The sequence below is a fragment of the Ictidomys tridecemlineatus genome, chromosome 1 (assembly GCF_052094955.1).
Source record: "Ictidomys tridecemlineatus isolate mIctTri1 chromosome 1, mIctTri1.hap1, whole genome shotgun sequence".
NCBI classification, from domain to species: Eukaryota; Metazoa; Chordata; class Mammalia; order Rodentia; family Sciuridae; genus Ictidomys; species Ictidomys tridecemlineatus.
In genome coordinates this window covers 69,712,931-69,739,524 of record NC_135477.1, presented here as the reverse complement: position 1 = coordinate 69,739,524, position 26,594 = coordinate 69,712,931, and the positions used below count along the sequence as shown (strand labels likewise).

Below are 26,594 nucleotides of genomic sequence, written 5' to 3'. Positions count from 1 at the left end.
AAAATGACAAGATTACTCCTGTCTCTATTTTTCATAGCACTTACCATGTATAACATTGTTAACTATGCAGTGACAACTAAAATAGTTTTTATTTGCAATCGCAAATATAAAACTTTTGGTAATGTTAAAAGAGAAAACAATAAAAGCAGAAAGATATTTTAAAGTCTAATTGTTGAGGAAAATTCAGATTTAGAGAAAAGAAAGAAGATGGAAACCTGTGAATTCTAAAGGAAACTTTTAAACACAAATTTAAGACCCAAAGGTGTTTAATGTTAGATCTCTTTTCACTTATGAACATGTAGATCTCCCTCTCCATTTTAAGTATTACTAGTAATGTGTTTATAAGCTATTGTTAGATTTGTTACAATGAAAAATACATAAAAGAAAACAAGATATGCTAAAAGATAAAAAAAATAGAATAAGAAATGGAAGAAAATGGCAAACAACCATTCAATGTTCACAAATCAATTTTCTTAATCTGAAGAATTCTTGTCTATAAATAGAAATACATGCACACCCAACCACATACACCCCTATCTCATATAGACAAAAAATAAAATGAAGCCAAACAATTGCAAGACACATGTGGAAATAGAAATAATTTTAAAAAGGGAATAACAAGGGAGGACAAATCAGAAAGGGCTTTACAGAGCAGATGAGACTGAAATTAAAGCTGGAAACATGAGAAGTCAGGAGACATATAAGGGCCGGGGGAAAGGGTAGGGAAGAGAGGTAGAGGAAGAAAGAATAAAACTGTAAATAGTAGAGGCAGAAGTGTTGCATTCTGCAGAACTGAAGCAAGACAAGTATGGCTAAATTTGGGGGAACAAACAGAGAACGTAGCTAGAACTGAGATGGGAGGTAGGTCTGTGCTAAATCATATGGGTCTTTATAGTACCTACAAGGTCTTTAAAAAACGTTAATAATAGTGAAACAAATCTATTCTGAAGACTTGAAAATAAATTGAAGGGGAGACAAGAGTGGAAGTGGTGAAAACATTCCACACAATTTATTTTCTAAATTGACCAAATTATGTGCATGTATGAATATGTCACAATGAATCCCACTATTATATATAATTACGATGCACCAATAAAAATTATCTAAAAATCATTCCCAAATGCCTGAGCTTCTATTCATTTCTTTATTCCTCAATTCTTACTTCATATCCCACTCACCTAACTCTTCTTCTACACGTCTACCTCAGATTTCATCAAATAACAATGAAAAAGAATATGCTAAGGAAAAACGCAGCTTTTTTTAGTCTGTGTGCATAATAGTATTTCATTATAAACTTGTAGGTTATTGCTACGTAAACACTACTTCTTTTTTTTAATTTGTTTTAATTAGTTACACATGACAGTACAATGACCTTGACATATCATACATTTGAATCAGATGGGATATACTTCTAAGTAATGAATAATTTAGTTTAAAAATGAGTCAAGATAAATTCTTCAGTTCTTTACCCTAGAGGACAAACACACACACACACACACACACACACACACACACACACACACACACACGGATGCATGCATGTCTTCACCAATACATCCCAATGCTTTTAACTGACCTTAAAATTTGGAGAAAAATATCGGTTGGCCTTGTCTTTATTTGCTTTGTCAAGATCATTTTTTGTTAAAGTAAGTACTAGATATTCCTTGTCATTATCTGCACGTTCTATACTGCAAATACTATCGATTTCTTGATCACATAGACTTCCATTTTCTACTCTTTCTGAGGTTTCCTCTGGTCCTGGTATGAAGAACGTATTTACCCAAAAATGAAACATTTTATCCTATGAAAATAAAAGAAAGAAATTACTAATTTTTTTAAATGTCACCTGTAAATACTTGTCCCAAGAAGTCAACAAATTAAACTATATACATTCGATATTTCAAATAAAGGTAAATACAATCTGTGGGTTATCTGCCGCATTTACATTTATGAGAATTCTTCTTTCAAAATTTTAGTTCAAAAATACAATCTCATAAGATCAGAGATAACTTACTTTTGTCTTAAAATTATAAGTAAAATATTCCTTTTTAGTCCAATACTAGCTTTAACCCATTAAATCACAAATTTTCAATTCTGCATCGACACAGGTACATTAAAATAAGTTGGAAATCAGGGGCTGGGGATATAGCTCAGTTGGTAGAGTGCATGCCTCACTAGGCCCTGGGTTCAATCCCCAGCACCGCCCCCAAAATAAATAAATAAATAAGTTTGAAATCACAATCTAGAAATTATATATGTGTTAACTAATATCAGTTAATATAATTATAATTCTATTATAATTACCTAAGTCTGCTATACATTATATAATTCTATTATATATTACATATAATACAGAATATATATGCAAGTTTTATAGGTATTCTGCATCTGGGATGATGGGACAAAATGGGTTAAAAATGTTCTTGAGTTTATGCATTTGTAGGTATAAACAAAACTCAGATATTTTTCATAAAAGTTCTTGTGAGGTACTTCCCTCATGAAGCATGGCAAATACATTTTTACTTCTAAATCAATATTTAAATCTAACTGACTCCATTTTCTTCTATGAAAATGTATGCCTGAAAACTTTCATAATAAAATGGGAGTGGGGGAGGTTACCAACATAAAAGTTAAGCTTGTATGGTCATTTGACAGTTAATGATGTAAAAGCCTTGTGGCATCTTATCTGGTGCCTCACACTGCCATATAAACTTTCTATTTTAATTTACCTTGAAATTTTTGTTTTTCCTCAAGAAGATGCTAAGACTCTTTAAGGATCTTAAATTTCTTTCTAACTCATAATATACCTACCTAGCAAGATAATCTTATACATGACAAGTCCTTTTAAAAATTGTTAATTACAGGGCTGGGATTGTGGCTTAGCGGTAGAGCACTCGGCTCACACATATGGGACCCTGGGTTCAATCCTCAGCACCACATAAAAACAAATAAGTTAAATAAAGGTATTGTGTCCAACTACAACTAAAAAATAAATATTTAAAAAAACTTGTTAATTACAATTATTTTAGCAAAGTCACAAGTTAGGAATTATATTTTACTTAGAAGAAAATAAGCTAATTAATAATATTTAAATTTCCAAAAATGTGGATTTCTAATATGTACTGATTATACTAAAACTGTTTTTTGTTTAAATCAGAGCAGACAGTTAAATAAGACGGGGAAAATCATGTAGAATTTGAAACTAATGTAAAGTAATCCAAGACATACAAAAATATAAATATTTAATCTTCGATTTTATGTGCTAAGTGTGAAGTACAGAAGAACTAAAATTAAAATTAACATCTTCCTACAAGTTCAAAGAAATGGTGAAGCAGGTGTGTGTTTTTAAGAGCAAAATATAAAATTTTATGTGTATTATGTATGTCAGAGTCTTATAAAGTACAAGAGAGGGAAAAAAAAAAAACCACAAAAACCCATAGCTTACTAATTATCTTGATTTTGAAGCATTTGCTAACACTTTCTGGATTCCCAAAAATTATTATTTCAAAGCTACTGAGATATATTTAATTTTTATTTAAACACAGGAGTAAAAAATGTATTTCTGGTGAAAAATATCACTTTAATATTCAGTGATTTTTTTTCTAACTACTTGAATTCTGAATAAAGGAAATAACACTTCTGATAAGTCAGAACAGTGTTAAAATTTTTAGTAATAAATGAAACTTCCTCTTATTTTCTTTCAAAAGAAAAACTAAAAATTGAGAAAACTAAATCAATCTGACATGTCTAAAAAATAGTACTGTTTATATATCTAGTATGATTAATGAGGCAGCAACACCACACAAAATCAGTGCTTTTTTCCCATTACTACCTAAAAATTTTGCACTTTAAGCTCACTTTTAATGTCCACACTTAATATTTTAAACCAAGATAGTTTATTTTATAATCGAACTCTTGCCTTCTCTGCCTTCTCTAAATACAGCTTAGTAAAACACAAACCTCACTTTCTAAACCTGCATATTTAAATACCACATTTTTTTCATTCCTTATTATTTCCTCTCCATAACTATTTCTCTCCTAGTTAAAAGGCTAAATATTTAGTGAATCTGGGAAAACTGAAAATAAAGCAACCAATTCTCAAGAAACATAAAATGGGGAAAAGTGGCTTGTGTCAGTACACAAGACCACAGAAAAGATCTTATTTGCTGTCTATAAGTCTAGCATTTTTTAAACCTATGGTCCCATGCTAATTTCTTTTCAGTTAATTCACCATCTTTTAAAAGGGGATTATAAGTGACTGAATGGGAGTATGTATACAGTCTAACACTTTTACAAAACTTCTTTGCATAAACCAAGTTAAGAAAAATTAATTTCATGTTACAATGTCATATAGTTTTCCTTTTAACAAGATTATTTACCATTGTGATGGTCCATTGACACCAAAAGAAAGTAAAGCATCTGCATATTTAACTATGTTTAAGAAAGCTAACCACAGTTAATTAAATGTTCATCATAAAATAAAATACAGCTTTTAATCAATCTCTCTTTATAGAATGACTTCTGCCTAACTAAAGGCTTTAAATAAAAGATCCAGGGCTACTCTTACAGGTATGGCTATTTTGATAATTTCCCCCAAAAAAGTAAAGTGCAAACCTTTTTTAGCATCTTGTTCTGTTTGTGGAAGAACTCTACTTTGATGTCACCACACACAGGCAATGGCTGAGGGAACTCAAAGTACATGAACTTGTCTTCCCGTCGTGTGGGTCCTGAATTGGAGGAATATATCTTCACCTTTAGCTGGCAGACCACAAACTGAGGATCTGCATGGTTAAATACATACTATTTTACTTCACAGGAAATGCCTTCAACTGCCAAAAGCTATTTTAATGATCAATTATCAGCAATATAATCAAAATGGTAACTATGCATCTGTAATCCTGACTAAAACGAAATAGTGGAAATAAATGAAGTCAATGACATAATCAAGGTATGGTTTTCTACGATTTGAATATATAAAATAAGGTTCCACTGGTAGGACAGTCAATTCCTGTCTCATGAACCAGTCCCAAAAATAGATATCTAGCAATATATTAACATCAAGACTTGACTTTTAAATTATGCTAAAAATCTTAATATAAAGTAGAAAATTAATTTTAATAGTTTTCTGGAATATTTGTGAATTACATAAATGGTAACTTTTAAAACATTTCCTTTGGTGTTGTGAAGGCTCTAGCCTGTGCCAAAAATCACAAAATAAAAATTATTACATGTTCGCAAGAGGAAAGAATATATAACCTATAACAAAGTCATAATAAATTCCTCAAGCATAAGACCTAGTATTTATGAAAATATTACCCATCATTCTTTTTTTAATTTAACCTCTAGCCCACATTTCATTTTAAAAGTATATAAAGTCACCACCATGAGAAAGAGGAAATGATTTGAGATGTCTGCTAAGAAATGATCTCAAGTGTAAATTGCAGCATAAACCTCCTTTCCCTCCAAAACACAATTAATAACCATTTTGACTTTGGGCTGTATCTGTTTTTAAATAGTTGGTAAAGTATAACTTCTCAAAATTCATCCTACTTTTATGTTAGTAATTTAACTAAAAAGGTGATACAGTGTGGAAGAGATTTTTGTTTTATTTTAAAATTCTACTCAAAAGTTCATTTATATCTAATAACTTCAGTGACAGAAATGAAAGATTCATTAATGTTAAGATTCTACAACTTTAAAAATTTCAAATTAAATAACTTGCCAATTCATTTGAGGCATAATTTATTTGTAGTATACTGAATAATTTTTTTTAAAGTCCGTTGATTAATCTTAGGAGATAATAAAGTCTCAAAGGAAATATGACAAGACAATAAACAGAAAAAAGAGCTTGCATTTAGCATATGAGAAATATATAAATGTTGTATATGTGTATGTATGTGTATATGTGTACATATATACGTATATATCAGTTAAAATCCTCAGCACCTCAAAAGGCACTATTATCCTTCAAGGAAAAAAAAAGTTTCAGATTTATCAATGTGACCCAAGACTGCAAATGAGGCAAAAAGTCAAACGAAGCTGAATGAAATTTCCATTTAATTTATACTCACAAATGTTTGCTAAAAGTGTATGGGGTTATTCTAACATGGATTTGTTAAGACACAAATCATGAGGAAAGGTCACCCCAAAAAGGGGAAATGCTACACCAATAACCTGTCAATAAATTCCACTCCCTTGACTAAGGTTCAAAGTACAGGGAACCATTTTACAAGTCTTTATGTGATACTGAAATTTTCATAGGAAATCTAGCTTGAATAAAGCAAAAGACCAAGTTATGACTTCAAAGCTGTGATAAATTAGTCAAGATGAAAATATTTTATAATCTTATTAATTTAAATCCTACTAATTCAGAATCTGGTAATACTGATTTTAGGATTTGAAAAAGAAAACTGACAGTATAAGCCAGATTTCAAAGAAACTACATCTGAAATGCACATTTTCAAGAACTTGAGAATTGTTACAAACAATTTACAAGCTAGTTACAAATTGGCATTATGCAGAATTTCTTCTAAAAGCTAGGCTTAAAATGTTTCACTAAAAATTAATAAATTGGTGTTGGAGGCAGTGGTGCACTCCTATAATCCCAGCAGCTCAGGAGGCTGAGGTAGGAGGATCATGAAAAAAAGCAAGGTGCTAAGCAACTCAGTGAGACCCTGTCTCTAAATAATATACAAAATAGGGCTGGCTATGTGGCTCAGTGGTTGAGTGACCCTGTGTTCAATCTCAGATATCAAAACAAAACAAAAATTAATAAGTTTGCCAGGTACGGTGGTACATGCTTAAAGAGCTGGAGATGTAGCTCAGAGGTGAAGTACCCTAGGTTCAATTTCAGTACCAAAAATTAGTAAGTTTCCTCAAATCATTAAGGAAAATACAATATGAATTTCACATTTTAGATAAAGCCTAATTTATCATTAGTCTAACATTAGTGTGGTCTTTTAAGACACCATTTTGATACATATTCTTTGATATGATTGACTGTTCTAAGGAAATGATAAGAGCCATACCTAGAGTAAATAAAAATCAAACTTAAAATTTCCTAGATTTATAGGTATAGATATGTGTATGTGCAGAGACAGAAACCCACATCGGCCAACTTTATTAACATACTTAACCCTTTTAGAAAATAAAACAGTAACTTTCCCTTCATTTCAAAATATTAAAATAAGTAAGAAAATGGTTGCTAACCCCTGACAACTTTGCAGATTACTTTTCACCACCAGCTTTCTTCACTGATTCCCTTCTTCTTCCTGCACCCAAGCTGCCATTCATCATCTCAGTCCTCATCCTTTGCTTTACTCCAAGTCTTCCTATTCCTAACTCCACAACATATTTACATGAAAACGTTTCAGAAGTCTTATCTTTATGCATCCCAAAATACCAGATATCTCTCGCCTCCATTTGAACCTAAATCCCAGTAGTCACTGAATATCTCCATGTGAAAAATTCACTTTCATCAGATTTAAAACATGTTTGAAACCAAAAATTAATATCAGACTCACTTTTCTTTCTTCTCCTTCCTGTGAATCATCTACCTGAGCAGGACTGAAACTTTGATGAAAATCTTTGTATATCAATAGCAAAGAAAAAAATAAACACCCATTTGCTTACTCTAGCACATCTGGCATAAGACTTTTGCCTTCTTCAATCACAACTTTCTATACAACTGTCCGAAAAACATGGTTTAAATCTCTCATACTATTGTAATACTATATCAAACCAAGCCTGAAATCCCCTTCAAGACTCTCTAACTCAGACATTCCATTCCTATTCTATGCTCTTTACACTTCTCATCCAGTTCACTTCCTTCTGATGTGCTTTAGTTTCAAGGCTATTTCCTATTACCTGCAATACTTTCTTCAGATTTAATGCCAACCTAAACTACATGCTTTCCCCAATATTCAATAAAGCTGGTGAACTGCCAGGCACAGTAGCACACACCTATATAATCCCAGCAACTCTGGAGGCTAAAACAGGAGGATATCAAGTTTGAGGTTAGTCTCAGTAACTTATACAGGCCTGTTCAAAATTAAAAAAAATAAAAGACTGGGGATGTAGCTCATTGGTAAAGTGCTCCTGAGTTTAAGCACCAGTAACTAAAAAAAATAAAAGAGACCAAAAAAAAAAAAGTTTGCCCACACGCAGGCTGAAGGACTGCTTTCATGAAAATGTGTTGACAGTTTCCAAACTTTCTTTTTGTGAGAAATACATTAATAATTTATAAATAAAGCCTCCAATTTAACACTATATTAACTGTATTTTAATACACAGAATTAAATCAGTATATAAATAAGAAACCAGAGTATCACAAAAAAATTTAGAAATATTTCAGTAGTTAATAATTTTAAGTCCAGAAATGTAATGCTGTGAGAGGGTTTAAATATGGGCAGGCAAAGTAGAAATGAAAAAAAAATTTGCTAGAGAGGTCAATGTAAAAAAATTATACTAATGATTACTGAACTGAATGTTCTCTCTTTTTCTCATTATCTCCATAAAACCTTTCATTTGGCTCTTAAAATCTACCCTATAGGAAGTTTATTTTCTTCCTTTTCCTTTCCTCTGATTCTGCTAAGTCCCTACATTAATCACCTCAAACACCCCAGTGCCTTGCACTCAACAGTTTTAAAAATTGTACTGAGACTTAAAAAAAAAAAAAAAATCAATGCAGTTCTTAAGAAGCCTATCTGTGATCTTTGATAAAGTTGCCTTGCTCTTAAAGAGGAAAGATCTGGTAGATAATCCCATCTATTTGTCAAACATTAAAAAAGAAAAAAAATTAAGGAAGTAATTTTCTAAGTACAAATTAATTTAGGGACAAAATATGTTTAATTTAAACAAATATTTTCAAGAAACAAAGCTTAAAGCTAGAAACCTAGCCAGGCGTAGTAGCGTACACCTGTAGTTCCAGTAGCTCAGAAGACTGTGGTAAGGGATCTCAAGTTGAAAGCCAGACTCAGCAACTTAGAGACAGCAAGACCCTGTCTCTGAATAAAATATTTTAAAAAGACTGTGGATACAGCTCAGTGGTTAAATGCCCCTGGGTTCAATCCCAGGTACCAAAAAAAAAAAAAAAGCTAAAACCACTAACATTGCAAAATATCACTGAAATAATATGAGTTGTTAAAAAAAATAATAAAGTGGTATATTATCTAGAAACCACATAATTGTCCTCTAAATACTAATAAAATATATTTTTGAACATGAAAACATGACTGACCACTTCCAGGTTGTATTTAAGTTCCAGGATTAAAAACCGTTATGAGTCTCTTGATCCAGGTAGTAAGCTTCCCATCAGTCTAGCTAAGAACTCTAGCCAAGAGTAGCAGAGAAGCAGAATAGGATAGGGATGGATGAGGTAGGCTTACAAAGGTTAAGATAAAAGGTAAATAAACTAGAAGCAGACATCAGGACATTATTTATACTTAGTATTTATTTAGGAGTTCCAGATTTTAAAATCTCTGTATTTTATTTGATGAGAAAACTCAAAGAAGGGTAGATGGTATGACCAGGGTTGTATAGTACATTAATGACTGAGCTACAATTAGAACTCACATCTGAATCCAGGTATTCTTCCTCACTTTACATACTCTGACTTAGTCTTCCCCACTCCACCCCTACTCATTATACTTGAGCTTGTTGCCAAGTCCTATCACTTTCCTTTCCTTTTCATTGTTCTGTCACCATAAATGTAAATATCTAAAATTCTTAAGATGAAAGAATTAGTCCCTGCCCCAAGACCATAAACTGATGAATCTCATTGTCACCCTTATGTTGAACCTCTATGAGATAGGTTTTTCAGTCATCTGCTCAGAATTTAAGCTCCATTTGGTGGTTGTAACACAAAATACTTCCTTAATAAAATACAATTTGACTTCAAAAACATTAAAACCCACTGTTCTTGGCTACTCAGTCCAAGGAGATGAACAACAGAGCCAATTAATTAATTTGGATACTTCAGAAATAAACTCATTTGCATAAAATGTTCAATGTGGTAAATTTCTTTCTAGATTTTTATATACACTTCTGCATGTGTTAAGAAAAGTATTCCAAAACATAAAAGGATGAGAGAATTTAGAGCACTTACTGCAAGTTCCGCCACTGAACATTGGAATAGTTTCAAACATCATCTTGTGAAACAACAGTGCCACTGGTCTATAATCCAGATGATTCTTTAACAGGTAGCTATAATAATACACATAGCGCCTCTGACTGGGAATAGTTACTCCCTGGTGGATAGAAAAAAAAAAATAGAGAAACAGAGAAAAAAGAAAGAGAAAAGCCAAATTCAAATGGAAAGTTCCATTATAGTTATTCTACTAAGTTGCTATGGTAACTGGGTTGTACCCATTAGAAAACATATACATATAAAAAATTGACCTTAAATAATTAATACTTAAATCCAGTTCAATAACAGAGTAAATCAGAACAACATCAATACAAAGAAAAATATCTGAATAACTTTACTTCCTTCAAATACAATAACACCTCATTTATTCAAAACTCACAAATATGCTCTGACCCTGATCCAATTAGCAAAGGTCACTGCATATCCAAAAATAATTGTCAAAGCCCTCTCAGCATTATAGCTATGTTCTTTATACCAATATATCCCACAAGGATTTATGGAGTCTTATTAAACACACAATTCCTCCCAAATTTTTCCAAGCAAAAGTATATCAGAATCAGCAGATTAGATAATGCAAACTGCCTTTTAAGAGGCAGACAAAGCAGTAGGAAAAAGAAACATTGGCTTTAGAGCAGGAAAAAAAATAGGAGTATTCAGTTTACATAAACGAATCCAATAGTCCACTAACAAAGTTACTTAAAGATGTCTCTGTCCCATACATCTCTTTGTTGGAGAAGCAAGGAGAGTATAAAATGTTTTAGAAAATACCAAGTATTAAAGATGCTTTAAATATAATTAACATATTTAAAAGGAGAACCTGAATTTCTAAAATAATTGATATATACAATAATATGTTCACTAATGAAGCTGAATAAATGAGGTATTAAAGTGCTTATCTAAGGTTTTTTTTACTACAAATGTGACTTAAGAAAAATTCAACTTAGAAATATAAGGAAAATAATAAACAACATTAAGTATAATAGTTAGAAGAAACTTATTGAAAAATCATTCTTTAAAGTATATTCAAGAAGAAAAATTCTTACAGTATTTCTCTTTTAAGCTATCATTAGCACCTAAACTTCCCCAATGTGTTAAAAATTCTGTACACAAATTTCCCTTTTTCAATGAAAAATATAAAGCACATTTTTATGAATTTAAAAACACACATGCTGAATGTCACACTAGTATAATACAATCAGTATTTTTTAAGAAGATACTTACTATAATAGAATCAGTGTTTTTTTTAAAGGTTAGTATGATTTTATTATAAACACACATACACACAGTTGAAAAATGGATATAAACCATTTGAAATCAGAACAAGTGATTTAAGATTTTGGTCACAGTAAAGAACAAACATTTTATAGTCAGAAGACTTCTATTTGAATGCTCATAGTCAAAACACAAACCCCAATTTGTTTCCTCAGGAAACTGAGGACAATATCGTGTACCCTTCCTTCGTAACAGGATTTTTGTGAAGAATAAACACCAAAGCAGTTAAACAAAAGCAAGCTAAAAACTACAAATGATATATAGTTAACAGTCTTAAAGTTTAATAAAGTCTACCTGTGTTAAGATATAATTCTGGGATAGCTGGAATTTTATTTGTATGTATTCTTACAGGAACAGTAGTAAAGTAGCACTATTTTGAAAAAGTGTTAAAAAAAATTAACAGTAAAAAAGTGTCCTTAGCACTTAAAAATGTTTAGGCTCCAGATGGTTTATCAATACATTATTTTATGCAACTTCATTAGACAACCTGTCATTCATTTTTTAAAATATCTTTTTAGTTATAGATGAACACAATATCTTAATTTTTATGTAGTGCTGAGGATTGAACCCAGTGCCTCACACCACTGAGCTATAATCCCAGCCCCTGTCATTCATGTTTATCAAAATAAACAAGAGAAAATAACAGATGGAATATAGATGGGAATGATAGTTTTAACTATCTAGCCAAAAAATTAAATAAATGTAAAAAAAAGTCAGTACAAGTCTATAAGAAACCAAGTTGTAAAGTTATCATTTGTTGGGACTTAATGGATGGTAGATATTTTTTTTCTTTATCTCCATCTTTGGCACAGGTTTGCATGCGATAATAAAAGGTTTTCAGAGCTTTAAAGTTTTCTCAAGTAGCAAGTGACTGTACATCTATAATGTAGGTGTTTCAAGATTCAGTTAATCCTTAACAAAAGGAGGTAGGCAAACGTGAAGAATATATGAATTTACTAGTTGTCATCACTGATCGAATAATTTATGTGTGAATACCAGCTGAATCTAAATTACAAACTTCATAACATCCATTTAATCCCTATAGTTCTTCCTGCTATGGAAGGAAACAAAGCTCAGAGTCAGTAGTGATATACACAGAGTTATAGAGAAGTTAAGGAACCTCGGCAATATGGCAAAGGTCTAGGCAGAAGAAAGGAGGTCAATTTATCTTTCATACCACTATTGAACTAATTTTATAAAATTATAAGATAAACACATTGCTGATTAATTCAAATTAAATTAATTCACATTAAATGGTATCTTGGTGTCCACCCAAACAAGGACTTATCACATAGTATAATTCAATCACATAAATATAGAGCCCCAACCTCTTTTTCCACTTTCACCTCTCACAATTCTCTTGTGCCAACAATTGCTCCTACTTTTGGTCAAACTATTTGATTTCTCCTAAATTGTACTTTCTGGTTTGCTCTTTCTTTAAAAAAAAAAAAAAAATCTTTTATCAGATTAAGATGTAACAGTAAGGAGGCAGTCACCTATTGAGTTTTACGTATTTCCTAACATCAGAAACCTTTCTAATGTCACCTCCACACTATAATTCTACCTCCTTTTTAATACTTAAAAAGCTTATGTTTCTTTTCTGTCTTCCCTTGATTGGCTTTAAGAGAGATACAATGATTTTATTGGCATTTTCATATTGTCAGTGTTTAGATTTATTAGTTCAAATAGTTTACTGTTTCCCAATTCATTATATTATCTTTGTTAATTCTTGTTATTAATCTTAAAAACTCTAAAATGAATCTGGGTTTCCTCACTGACTCAAAAATTGTTTAAGAACATGGTTTTAAATTTCCATATAAACTTCAACTAAACTTAAAAAAAACTAAATTATAATCAAGAAATGGGGCTTGTATTATTTCTATTTGGGAATTTTGTTTTTTGTTTCTTGCAGAGGGACTAATGAATTATTAATCTTGGTAACTATTTAGTGAATGACAGAAAAATAAATACATTCTTTGGGCTAATTTTATCACATTATTCAAACCACCCACATATCTTATTGTGTGCCTTCTTGAAGTATATTAAAGGCTTCTGCTGTCATTAATTTTTTAATAATTTTTCCATTTCATTCACCTTTTGCTTGATACATTTTAATGTTAGTATAGCACCCATTAAGTTCATAACTGCTAATATGTGGAGTATATCCTGTGTTAATATAAAATAACATGATTGATCCAATTATACACTTTTTGCTTTAAAGTCTACTCAGATACTGAGATATCATCATCCTCCTTTGAGACTTACATTTTCTGATTTATCTTTAATCAACCATTTATTTTTAAGCCTTATTTTATGTAAATCTCTTTTATGTGATTACTCTTAGGAAAGAGACTTTAAAGCATAGATTACACACCTTTTAAATCTATAAATACTGCCACAATACTGTCAGACTAAACTATCACCTTAATACCACAACACACGATGTGTAATATTTGTTCATATTCTATGTGTCAATACTCTCAGATCACCTTCCCTAAGATAAATTCACAATCTGACTCAAGTTTAAAGAGTGATTTTCTAGCCAATCATGGTGGTACACGCCTGTAATCCCAGCAACTCAGGAAGTGGAGGCAGAAGGATCACAAGTTCAATGCCAATCTCAGCAACTTAACAATGCCCTAAACAACTAAGCAAGAGTTGTCTCAAGATAAAAACTAAATCAGTGATAAAGCACCCCGGGATTTAATTCTAGTGTCCGTCCCTCAAAGTGAGTTTCTACTTCAGTACTTTTCTGTCACTTAGAAATAATGTAGATGTTTCAACATATCAGTGTTTGCTTGAAGCCTACAAAGCTGTATTTCAGAATGATCACAATAAAATTATTATATGGATTTAGAAATGGCTGTTATTGTAATGACAACATGTAACAGTACTGTTATTATTTGCCAATATTCTACGTATTCTCCTAACTCTAACTCAACAAGATGTTATCACCTCTATTTTAAGGATAAGAAAACAGTCTAACTGCATGTAATTACCTCACTCAAAACCAGGATTTGAATCTAAATGTGAATGAGTTTGAATCTCTTACTCAGGAGTCCTTACTTACAGCAGGTGTATTAACTATGTGATTTGAATGAGGTCATACCCTCGTTAAGCTCTTATTTTTCACATCTATGAAGAATCTTCAAAGTTTAGAGCATTATTATGCTCAGTTCTATGAAAGTAATTATGAGTTCCATATTAAAATAGTGCTGCATTATCCACAGAATCCTTCACAATTAATTGTGAAGCAGACATCTCTGCCCAGCATCTTTTCTTCCTGCTTTTTGGGAAGTTATCATTCTCCCTGTAGTTTAGGGATGCTGAATTTTTTCGTAACCTTCAGATACTTGTCCTAATCAGAGAATTGCATTTTCTGGTCAGAATATTTGGTTCAGAAATGGGTACATGCAAAGTCCAGGAAAATCATAACTTAACTGAGAAATTTTCGCTCAAGTTGTAGTCTCTTCCTGTTGCAGTTGACGAAGTAGTTAGAATGAAAGCCTAAAGCTGCAAGGAACAATACCTTGCCATTACTTACAGAGAGAGCCTATATGAAAATATGAAGTATATACAGAAGAGAGAAGAGGAGGGAGCAAGGAAGGGAAAGAAACTCCTGATAACTGTTTAGCATATAGATCTAGGCCAAAGCTTTTAAGTTATATAAATTAATAAATGTCTTCTTTTGTTTAAGCTTACTTGGAGAGTTGGGTTTCTTCAAGTTGAAACTGAAAAAGTCCTCATACATTGTAAGGTAACTACTTTATTTTTTTCTTTTTTAAGTTTCAGTTTCTACTTTTGCAATAGAAATAACTAAGAAAAAAATTAGACAACAGAAAGAACACTGGGTTTGAGGTTAACTAAAAGATATAGTTTTGAGTTATTTGATAAAAAGATTATGACTAAGGGCAGACTACTCTGCAGATCTGTTTATTATTTATATTAGAATAGTTTTGAATTAAATAATCAGATCCTTCAAGGTATAAAAATTCTATGGTTCCCTGAATCTACAGAATGGATAACAGATTTAAATAGCATGTATCACAGGAACACAGTTTAGCCCAGCAGAATTAATGTTAGGAAAAATAAGAATGTTACATTAGGGGGTGGTGCTGTGGCTCAGAGGTACATGACTCACCTTACACATACAGGGCCCTGGATTCAATCCTCGGCATCACATAAAAATAAATAAATAAAATAAATATATAGTGTCCAACTACAACTAAAAAATAAATATCTTTTAAAAAATAATGTCACATTAGGAGTTTTTAAAAAACAATATACCTTATGTGTTTCAAATGAAGAAATATAAAAAGTTCATTAGGTTACAATATAGGAAAATTTAGTAAACCAATTAGAAAAAAGTAACTTGATTATGATATTAAGTCATAAAAATTCATCCCCCAGGAAAACTAAAAAATTTCTTCTTTAAATTTTCATTAAAGGTAGGATCGATGAACTCATGTACAGAGTTCATGATATATAGGAACTTTTTCTCTAATAACTGATTTGGAAACAAAGAAAATGAAAGCTGCCCGATTCCCTCCCAAAAAAAGTTTAATGAAAGAAAACAAATATTAATGCTTACTTGCCACTATTCTGGAAGTGGGAGAGGGTGGTAAGGGAAAAGAGGAAAATAGCAGTGATTCTATGTAGGTTTGTCATAAAATGGAAATTAACCTCTTTGAAGTTGGAAATTTTAGGAATCATTCCAAACTATATACTTACCAGCATTCTTAACATGCTTTAACTCTTTTTTCATAGTTGACAATAAATGAGACTTATCTTTTATAATACTATAAATTAAGTGTAGATGCACACAGTGTTGGGCACAGGAGAGATGGGAACCCTGAAACATGCTTTCTTAGAGGGGGAGGGGAAAAAACATAAATGGCTTGTTTTTGGATAATTTAGCATACTCATAAAGTCAAATATCAAATATACAAATGAATAACCCCAAAGGAAGCCTAACATTCTTCATTCTTAAAAGGTATTGAATAAAAGGGGTCGCCCTTCCCTTGAGCAGTTACCTCAAGCTCAGAAATTTTTTCTTTATAGAAGGTATCAATTGCTTGACTTCCCTGCAACAAGTCACAGCCTCAAGTACTAATTAGACACTCCTAACATAATGCTACATTTTGTGGTCAGCTTGCACCCAAGACCCTGCCATGTAATTTACATCACTGCATGCTGCAGATATGTCATAACTGGGTTAGATTGTAATAGGTCAGAATATTTTGAGAGTCTCTGCAAAGTCTACAAATTTTCATGAAAACTACCTCCTTTCTCTTCAAAACAAATTGAAAAAAGATTCTGCTCCCATACGAATGTCACAAGAACACAACTTTCTTCAGCTTCTTATGTTTCTCTATAATTAAGGATATAAGTAAAATAACATTTAAGACAGTTTTAATGAAATTAATTCTATACAAACTGTAAAATAGATAACATGTATTCATCTCCTGTAATAGTGGTTCACAGTTTTAAAAAGATGTGAATGCACAAGCTCAACTTAAAAGGAAATATTATCAGATGTTTTAAGAAAATTACTTTAGATAATCATATTTATGATTATCTGTGTATTGTGACACACTCCTATAATTCCAGAGATTCAGGAGGCTGAAGCAGGAGGATGTCAAGTTCAAAGCTAACTTCAGCAATTTAAAAGGTTCTAAGCAATTTAGGGAGATCCAGCCTCAAAGAATAAACCAGGCATGGTGGTACATGCCTGTAATCCAGCCTCTAATCCCAGTGGCTCAGGAGGCTGAGGCAGGAGGATAGAGAATTCAAAATCAGTCTCAGCAACTTAGCAAGGCCCTAAGCAACTCAGCAAGACCCTGACTCTAAATAAAAGATATTTAAAAAGAGTTGGGGTTATGGCTTAGTGGTTAAGGACACTGGGTTCAATCCCTGGTACAAAAAAAAAAAAAAAAAGAGGAGGAAGAAGAAAAAGGAGAAGGAGAAAGAGGGAGGAAGAGAGGAAGAAAAAGGGCTGGGGATTTAGCTTAGTGGTAAAGCATCCTGGGTTCAATTCCCAGCAATCCCCCATATACGTGTGTGTATATAAAATATAAATATATATAAACAAACTACACACATATACTTATGTATATATATATAATATACATATATGTTGTTATGTACGTTAAATATGTATACATACATATATAATTTCACTAGAACTCTAACCATCAAACAAGTGATATCACTGAAAGCTTTAAGACAACTAAATTGAAGAGATTTTGAGAAAGTGTACAGCCTTAAGTTTATAAGACCAATACCCTCAACTTGTTCTCTTTCTCCTTAAATCAGGAGTCTTTAAATGTTCTAGCATCTGTAAAGAATATAAACCAAGGGGGATAAGGTTGTGGCTCAGTGATAGAGCGCTCACCTAGCTGGGTTCAATCCTCAGCACCACATAATAATAAATAAATTAAATAAAAAGGTATTGTATCCACCTACAACTAAAAAATATTTTTTTAAAAATAAACATTTAATCCAGGCATGGTGGTGTACACCTGTAATCCCAGCAGCTCGGGAGGCTGAGACAGGAGAATCAAGAGTTTAAAGCCAGCCTCAGCACTTGTGAGGCGCTAAGCAACTCTATTAGACCCTGTCTCTAAATAAAATACAAAATAGGACTGGAGATGTAGTTCAGTGGCCGAGTGCCCCTGAGTTCTGTCCCCAGTATGCTCCCCTAAATAAATAAATAGATATAGATAAACAAACAAATAAATAACATTTAAAAAATAAGAATATAAAACGAGGAACCTTCAAAATAGACTTATTTCATCAGTATTATCTAAACTTTCAGGAGTCTATATAAATTATTCTGAAGAATCTCAAAATTCTTTTTCAGTTCAAATATTTGTGAACTTGATAATGTAGAAAGAAATTTAACAATGCAGCAAGGGACTCAACTTTTACTCTCAATGGAGTCATTGACATATAGATAATACTGATGACAATACTTTACCTTTCTGGACCCATTTTATCATCTATAAAATAAGAAACTTTAGAGGGGGTAGGGAACCCAATAATCTTAAGGGTTTTATCCATTATTCCTAGTTTTCTAATGCTGTTTCAAACTAAAATGTAAATGCAAACATTAAGTAAAACACAATTTAGTCAACATCATCTGCTCACAAATTTATTTTTTGCCTTTTAATATATACACAGGGATAAAAGGTAGGAATACATTTCTTCAGGACCTGTGAATAATTCATCCAAAACATGGTCTAGGTATATGAACTAAGCATGAGCTAAGAACAGTAAATCTCAATGATTCATTTTATTCTGACACTAAAAGTAATCAACTTAGCTAAAGTGATCAACTTAGCTAAAACCATTTAACTGTGCTTTAATACCTTGTAACAAATAAACTTGACAATTTTATCAAATACATTCCTGGCAGTCCACACAGATCTACATTTTCTACTTCCTACTAGCCCATCACATTCACTTGGGGGAGATGCCAACAGAGAGTAGTTCTACTAATGAAGTATTACTACTTTTTATCACATGACACTGTAGGATTTATGTTTTATTTTCATAAATACTTCTCTAGCAATCTTTTTACTCTGGCCCTATCTCACAATATTCCATGGGGCTTCTTGCCATTTCATTAAACACCCCTTCCTCACCTCTAGAGAGAAACAGAACTGACAATGTTACCAGATTGTGATGACTAAATATGATCTGACAAATTAAATATGTCTTCACTTTTTGATTATGAAAACTTCTCTTGGATTTAACTTGAACTGGATAGACACAGAGAAAGTTTGAGCATCCTTAGATTTTACCTTTATCTTGAACATGATGAGACAGATTATCCCAAATGCTTCTTACATGGCAAATTATCACCATCAGCAGCCTATAGCCAACTATTCAGAAGAAGCACTTATTATCAGACAGAGTATATATGCACATATGGAAGGGAAGGTGTGCTTAAGAGGAAGGGAACAGGGAGAAGACGACAGTACGTTTGAGAGCACAACTTAGAAAAGCCCAGACCATTACAAAACTCTTGTTTGACCCAACTCAAAATTTTGAATAAAGCAACCTACCAGGCTACTGGTTAATATCAAACTAACAAAAAGCTACACAGTTGAACATGATGAAAGCAAACATCTCAGAAAGAGTCAAGCACGTCTGTAGCTTGCAGCAGAAAAATATTTCAAAACCTCTATAATTTTTTTCCAGGTGGATACATTTTTATTTCATGAAGGGAGACACAATTCAATCTACTACAGGCTGACTGATTCACCCAATAAAATGCATAGGACATGATATTCATTTGTATCACAATGAGATGTCAAAACCTCTATCACTGACATTTTTTTTTCTTTCTGAGACTATAAAACAGGTCATGAAATGACTGGAAATTCCACCTCCCTTCAGCATATGACTTCTTAGTGCACCCAGCTAGTAGTTTTCATCAAATACATACATGGTCACACAATGAATGATGCCTATCTTTGAAAATTTTGGGAAACATTGATAACATTTTCAAAATGGCGAAGTTTCTTTGCCAAGAAGAAACCTCAGTATTCCATAAAAAACAGTACACCTCAATGTCGGGCAGCACATCTGCTTTTGCTGCACTAGCGAAGACAGAAGCTCTCCATGCCATCATCACTCACTGCTTTATTCATCCATGTGCTTCAGAGTGGCAAAACTCACATTAATCCTGAAAGAAACCTTATCTGTTGTTGTGAAAGTATTCTACTGCTTTGTAAGTGCCAAGCTTTGAATCATAGCCTGTGCAAGAACTGTCATGAAAAAATCTGTTGTAAACAGGGATGAGAGGTGGGAGGGAAAGGGAGTGGGAAGGGAAATCGCATGGAAATGGAAGGCGATCCTCAGGGTTATACAAAATGATATATAAGAGGAAAGGAGGGGTAAGACAAGATAATACAAATGGAAGAAATGATTTACAGTAGAAGGGGTAGAGAGAGAAAAGGGGAGGGGAGGGGAAGGGAGGGAGGATAGTAGAGAATAGGACAGACAGCAGAATACATCAGACACTAGAAAGGCAATATGTCAATCAATGGAAGGGTAACTGATGTGATACAGCAATCTGTATACGGGGTAAAGTTGGGAGTTCATAACCCGCTTGAATCAAACTGTGAAATATGATGTATTAAGAACTATGTAATGTTTTGAACGACCAACAATAAAAAAAAAAATCTGTTGTAAAAGTTGCCAAATTCATAAAAGCCAAGACTTTAAATCAAACTCTTTTAAGGAGTTTAACTCTTCAACTTTAAAACTGAAATGTGAAATCATAATGCTTTCCTTCATAACACAGGACTAATGATGCAGATACTGCCAAAAAATTATTTCATTAACTTGAAGGCAAGGAAAATGATGCAACATGAATTTATCTAAGAGTCTTGACATACTCTTATTTCTTGACACAAGCTTACTTTCATTGGGCAAAGGAATCTACATTTTCCATTTGGTTCTTTTATTTGTGAGATAGGCAAAGTCGAAATTGAATAGATATCAAAGATGGCAGGTAAGTTGCAAAGTCAAACAAAATGGCACAATTTTTACTTTTTACTTTAAAAAGTTAAATAACATTAGCCTATTCCTTAAAATTTACTACTAAGAAAACTGAAGTTTAATTTTGGTTAACTTATACCACTTGTGACTTTCTGAGTTATATGTAAGGACGTCAAAGTACCATTTATTGGAAATAGTTCACAAAATTGGGTATTAAAAGTCGGGTTTATTCATCATTCTCATATACTGTGGCCATTGATATTTGTATGGAAAAAAACTCACAAATAAATTGAAGGTTTCTTTTATGATCTGTTGTTAAATAAGTTTCAGTGCAATTAAAAACCATAAGTAAATTTTTTTTATGTATCCATGCCTATGTTTAATGGGAAAACACTTAAAATTTTTCATCAGATTTGGTACCAGGGATTAAATTCAGGGGCACTTAACAACTGAGTTACATCCCCAGCATTTTTTGTATTTTATTGAGAGAGTGTGTCTCATTGAGTTGCTAAAATGAGGCTGGCTATGAATTCAAGATCATCCTTCCTCAGCCTCCCAAGCCGCTGGGATTACAGGTGTTCGTCATGTCTGGTTTTCATCAGACTTTTTAAAGCTATATAACATGAACAGGTTTTTTTTAAGCTCCTAGCTTACTAAATCTAGCGTTCTGCTCATCACACAACTTTTATACTTTACCAAAACAAAATTTTTTTACCCGACTTTTAATACCCAATTTTGTGAACTATTTCCAATAAATGGTACTTTGACGTCCTTACATATAACTCAGAAAGTCACAAAGACAAACAAATGGTTAAAAAACAAGAGGTGAAAAAGAAACTGATACAACTACTCAGCTTAAAATGATGAATATGATAACCTCTATTTGTTTTGAAGATGAATGAAGAAGAAATTGACTTATCCTGGAGAAGAATCTGCCTAGTTATAAAATTATTAAAACTACAACAAATTTTTGATTAATGTCTCTCTCCCTAAATGAGTTTTCTCCATCTGGAGAGGTTTGGGTTTTGTTCTACTTAAAGAAATGTACAAAAACTCTTTTTAATACAAAGGTAATATGTTTTATTATACTTACCATCCAAATAAATTGACCCTTTGAAAAATCATTGTAAAAACCTTTCAAGAGTTTGCTTTTTGCCCTCAAATGCAGTTAAATTTGTTGCTGATTTTTAAGGTCTTTAGCTTTCTAAAAGACTGAAGAATCTGATTAATTGTAACTCCATTTTACAATTATTCACATGAAAGAATGAATTTTATTATAAATGATCACACTTTATTAGGTAATAATCATATTCAGGTAATTATCCCAAAACATTTTATTCTCAAGCAAGCTTCAGCAACAGTAAACTTACTTTTGATTGATATGCAGGGGTGTTTTTGATTGGTTTGTGTGTTTTTTGTACACTGGGGATTTAACCCAGGGATGCTTCACCACTGAGCTACACTTCCAGCCTATTTTATTTTTTCTTGTGAGATAAGGAAAGTTCCTTAGGGCCTTGCTAAATTGCTAAGGCTGGACTCAAATTTGTGATGCCCCTGCCACAGCCTCCCAAGTTTGTGATTGTAGGCATGTACCACCATGGCCAGCAATATGTTGTTTTTAAAATGCTATTTTATAAGGATTTTTGTAAGATCCAATATGTAATAAGGTTAATGGGTAAGATTTGCTATCATGATATAAAAACAGCAGCATGATCTGAATAATTAAATGAATTAGATACCTATTCATACAGAAGTTGGGGCAGTACTTGATTAAAATTTTTGAAAGAAATTAGGCATTAACAACTATCTTTTTAAAATCTCTTTTCTAGAGGATGGGAGTAGATGGGAATAGGGGGATATTACTCAAACTATACAAAGTTTCGGTTAGGCTAGATAAATAAGATCTGGAGACTAAAAAAACAGCATGATGACTACAGTTAATAATAATGTACTACAAACTTGAGAATTGCTAGTTAATAATAATGTACTACAAACTTGAAAATTGCTTAGAGAAATCCTAGCAGCTCGGGAGGCTGAAGTAAAGAGGATCATGAGTTCAAGCAACTCAGCAAGACCCTGTCTCAAAATAAAATATATGTGGGTGGTGGGGTCACATGGCTAGAGATATGGCTCAGTGGTTAGGCGCCCCTGGGTTCAATCCCCAGTACCAAAAAAAAGAAAGAAAGAAAGAAAAGAAATCGATACAAAAGTATATCTCAAATGCTCTCCCCACAATAGGGAGAAAACAATAATTATATGAGGTGATATGATGAGTAGACTAATTGTAGTAATCATTTCACAATACATACATGTATCAAAATATCACATTATATCTCAAGAAAGGTGAAGGGGAAAAAAAAGAAAAAGAAAAAAGTCTGTCTTGCAATAAATTCTTGGATCTAGAAGAAGAAAGGGAGAAGAGAATATAAAACTTACCTTTTTGTCTCTGGTCCTTACTTCCCCATAGAAATCTAGGGCCTCTTGTGCCTTTAAAAATTTGCCCCGATGTAATAAATATGCACAAATCATTACACCAGTCCGTCCCTTTCCAGCTTTACAGTGAATTGCTGCAACATGATTGTCATCTTCACTTAGCCATTGGTCAAGATCTTCACAAAAGGGTTTGATAAGTTCTAGCTGTGGTGGATTATGGTCTTCAAAAGGATACTGTGCAACTGTGGTAAAAAGATAACCTCAGAGTAAGAAAAAACTCTCTCCTGAATTTTTAATTAAAAGTAGGTAAACTTTAGAAATGTTGTATTATAAACTTAAGTGTTTGAAAGAAAAACTAAATACAAATTCCTTATTGCTCATTAACTTTCTAATTTTTGAAGAGAGAATACTCTATTGCTAACTTCTAAAAGTACCCAAGAATTATGTTTCTCGATTCATGAAGGAGGAAATTGCTGTAACACTGGGAGCAGAGGTCACAATACACCAGAGGTATACCTGAATCCAAAATGAAATGTCACCTGGGTCTCTCAATGCATTTTCTAACAAAAAAAATGAATAACAATATTTATAATACTGCATCATAACAAAAAATATTTCAAAGAAAGTATAGATTACTAATAGAATCAACTGTGGAAAGGACTGTATTTTAACTTCATAAAAGAAAAATGCTGTGGGAAAAAAATGTGCTCTATATGTGTAATAAGAATTATAATGCATTCCACTGTCATATATAAATATAAATAAATAAATAAATGAAACCGAAGCAGGAGGATGGCAAGTTCGAAGCCCACCTCAGCAACTTAGCAAGGCCCTAAGCTATTTAGTGAGACTCTGTCTCAAAAAATAAAAAATAAAAAGGCTAGGGATGTGCCTCAGTAGTAATGTAATTCTGGGTTCAATCCCCAGTGCCAAAGGAAAAGAAAAAGAGAGAGAGATGGTTTTACAAATCTTAGTGTTATTATACATGACTTGAAAAGCATTTACAAAAGAAACTGAAAAAAAAATTACTTACAAAAGATTACAATTGTAGTAAAGTTATAAAATGAAGTTTCAGGTTTTTTCACATAAATTATTAAAAATCCAAGACTTCTCTGATCCCTAAGTTAGAGTTGAGGTTTTTTAAAATTTGCCTAGAAACAGGACTTTAGATATATCACTATTAAATTTTTATCATTTAGTATATGCATTGGTTTCAATCTATTAAGAAGATCCTTAAACATCCTGACACCAATGTACTAATTATTCTATGTCATCTAAATATGTGAACACTATGTCTTGAATCTTCAAGTCATCATAACATAGTAGAGACTACAATCAATTAAATCCTTTGGTATGACAGGAAAGCTCTTCTGATAGATAATGACTACTGTTACATTCAGTTAATGGGACAGTTTTCACGTAGTCATTTGCATAACTAGACCATTATTTCATCTTCATTTCCTAAATGGCACACAAAAACATTCAGGAAAATCTGTTAAATATCTCTTTAGAGATAAACCTTGCCAGACATGGTAGTACACTCCTGTAATCCAATGACTCAGGAAGCTAAGCCAGGAGGATCGTAAGTTCAAAGCCAGCCTCAGCACCTTAGTAAGGCCCTGAACAACTTAGGAAGAAGACCCTGTCTCAAACTGAAGAATAAAAGGGCCTGAGGATGTGGCTCAGAGATCAAGTGCCCATGGGTTCAATCCCTGGTACAGAGAGAGAGAGAGAGAGAGAGAGAGAGAGAAAACAAGAAACCGCAACCAATGGCATGCTTTGTCTAGTAAGCAAAAACCTAACTCTACCTACCTACCTTCCTATACACACACATACAAAACCATTTTTAGTGAAATTAAACTGACTCTTGGTAATTAATGCTTCAGAATTCTCAGACCATCTATTTAAAAATCCACTCTAGATTTTCAGGAGGGATCAATAGCAAATATGCCTATCTGAGGCTTACATCTGCAAGCTTCTCAAACTCTCTAGTTCTCTCATGGTTTAAGAGATTCTACAAATAAAGTGGAAATTTCTGTGGGCTCTGAGACAGAATTTACCTATGCCTGGAATAAAATTCAGTTAAAAAACAGTTCCCGAAGCAGTATGGAGATTCCTTAGAAAATTTGGCATGGGACCACCATTTGACCCAGATATCTTACTCCTTGGTCTGTCTATACCCAAAGGACTTAAAATCAACACACTAGGGGCTGTGATCGTGGCTCATTGGTAAAGCACTTGCTTAGCACATGTAAGGCACTGGGTTCAATCCTCAGAACCACATTATAAAAATAAATAAAATTAAATGTTCATAACAGCTGAATTCACAACAGCTAAATTGTGGAACCAACCTAGATACCCTTCAATAGATTAGTGGATAAAAAAACTGTGGTATACACATATAATGGAATATTACTCAGCACTAAAAGAGAATAAAATTATGGCATTTGCAGGTAAATGGAGTTGGAGAATATCATGCTAAGTGAAGTAAACCAATCCCCAAAAAACCAAAGTCCAAATGTTCTCTCTGATATGTGGATGCTAATGTAAAATGGGGGGTGGGGGAGTGGAGGAACTTTGGATTGCGCAGAGGGTAGGGAGGGGAAAAGAAGGGAGAGAAGGGAAGAGGAGGGGAGAGGAGAGAAAGGGAGGAGAGGGGAGGGGACGGGCAGGGAGGGGAGGAAAGAGGAAGAAAGGGGAGGAGAGGCAGGAGAGGGGCAGGGACAGAAGGAGAGGGAAGGAAAGGAGAAGGGAGGAAAGGGAAGGAAAGGGGAGGGGAGGGAGATTGGGGGGTAGGAAAGATGGTGGAATAAGACAGACATCATTACTCTAGGTACATGTATGATTGCATGAACGGTGTGCTTCTATATTGTGCATAATCAGAGAAATTAGCAAGAAGACCCTGTCTCAAACTAAATAATAAAAAGGCCTGAGGATGCGGCTCAGAGATCAAGTGCCCATTCATGTACAATGAATTCGGCTGTCATGTATAACTAATTGAAACAAATAAAAAATAGTTCCATGCTTTCACCTAAATGGCTCCTCTTTATCCATGTAATTTTATCCTTCCTATCTTTAAGTCATTCCCCAAAGCAGAAAAGTAGTTCTGCTGTCTCTCTGAAACTGCATACTGACATCAAATGCTTTAAACAGTAGGGAAACCCCCTCCTTATGATACAAACACAGTCTAGTATTTCTCCTGTCTATTCTACACTTTATAGTCTTCCAGGCA

General features: G+C 32.9%; 1 protein-coding gene across 2 annotated transcripts in view; it reads right to left on the bottom strand.

Annotated features, from left to right (window-relative positions):
* Pten (phosphatase and tensin homolog) overlaps nucleotides 1-26,594 on the bottom strand; it is an 88,090-nt gene that overhangs the window by 7,772 nt on the left and 53,724 nt on the right. For both annotated transcript variants that reach the window (XM_021735875.3, XM_005339190.4), the window contains exons 4-7: nucleotides 23,366-23,604; nucleotides 10,106-10,247; nucleotides 4,615-4,781; nucleotides 1,577-1,801 (exon numbers count right to left, since the gene is read on the bottom strand). In XM_021735875.3, coding sequence (XP_021591550.1) covers nucleotides 1,577-1,801; nucleotides 4,615-4,781; nucleotides 10,106-10,247; nucleotides 23,366-23,604 — 773 coding nt within the window. The remainder of the gene's footprint in view (nucleotides 1-1,576; nucleotides 1,802-4,614; nucleotides 4,782-10,105; nucleotides 10,248-23,365; nucleotides 23,605-26,594) is intronic.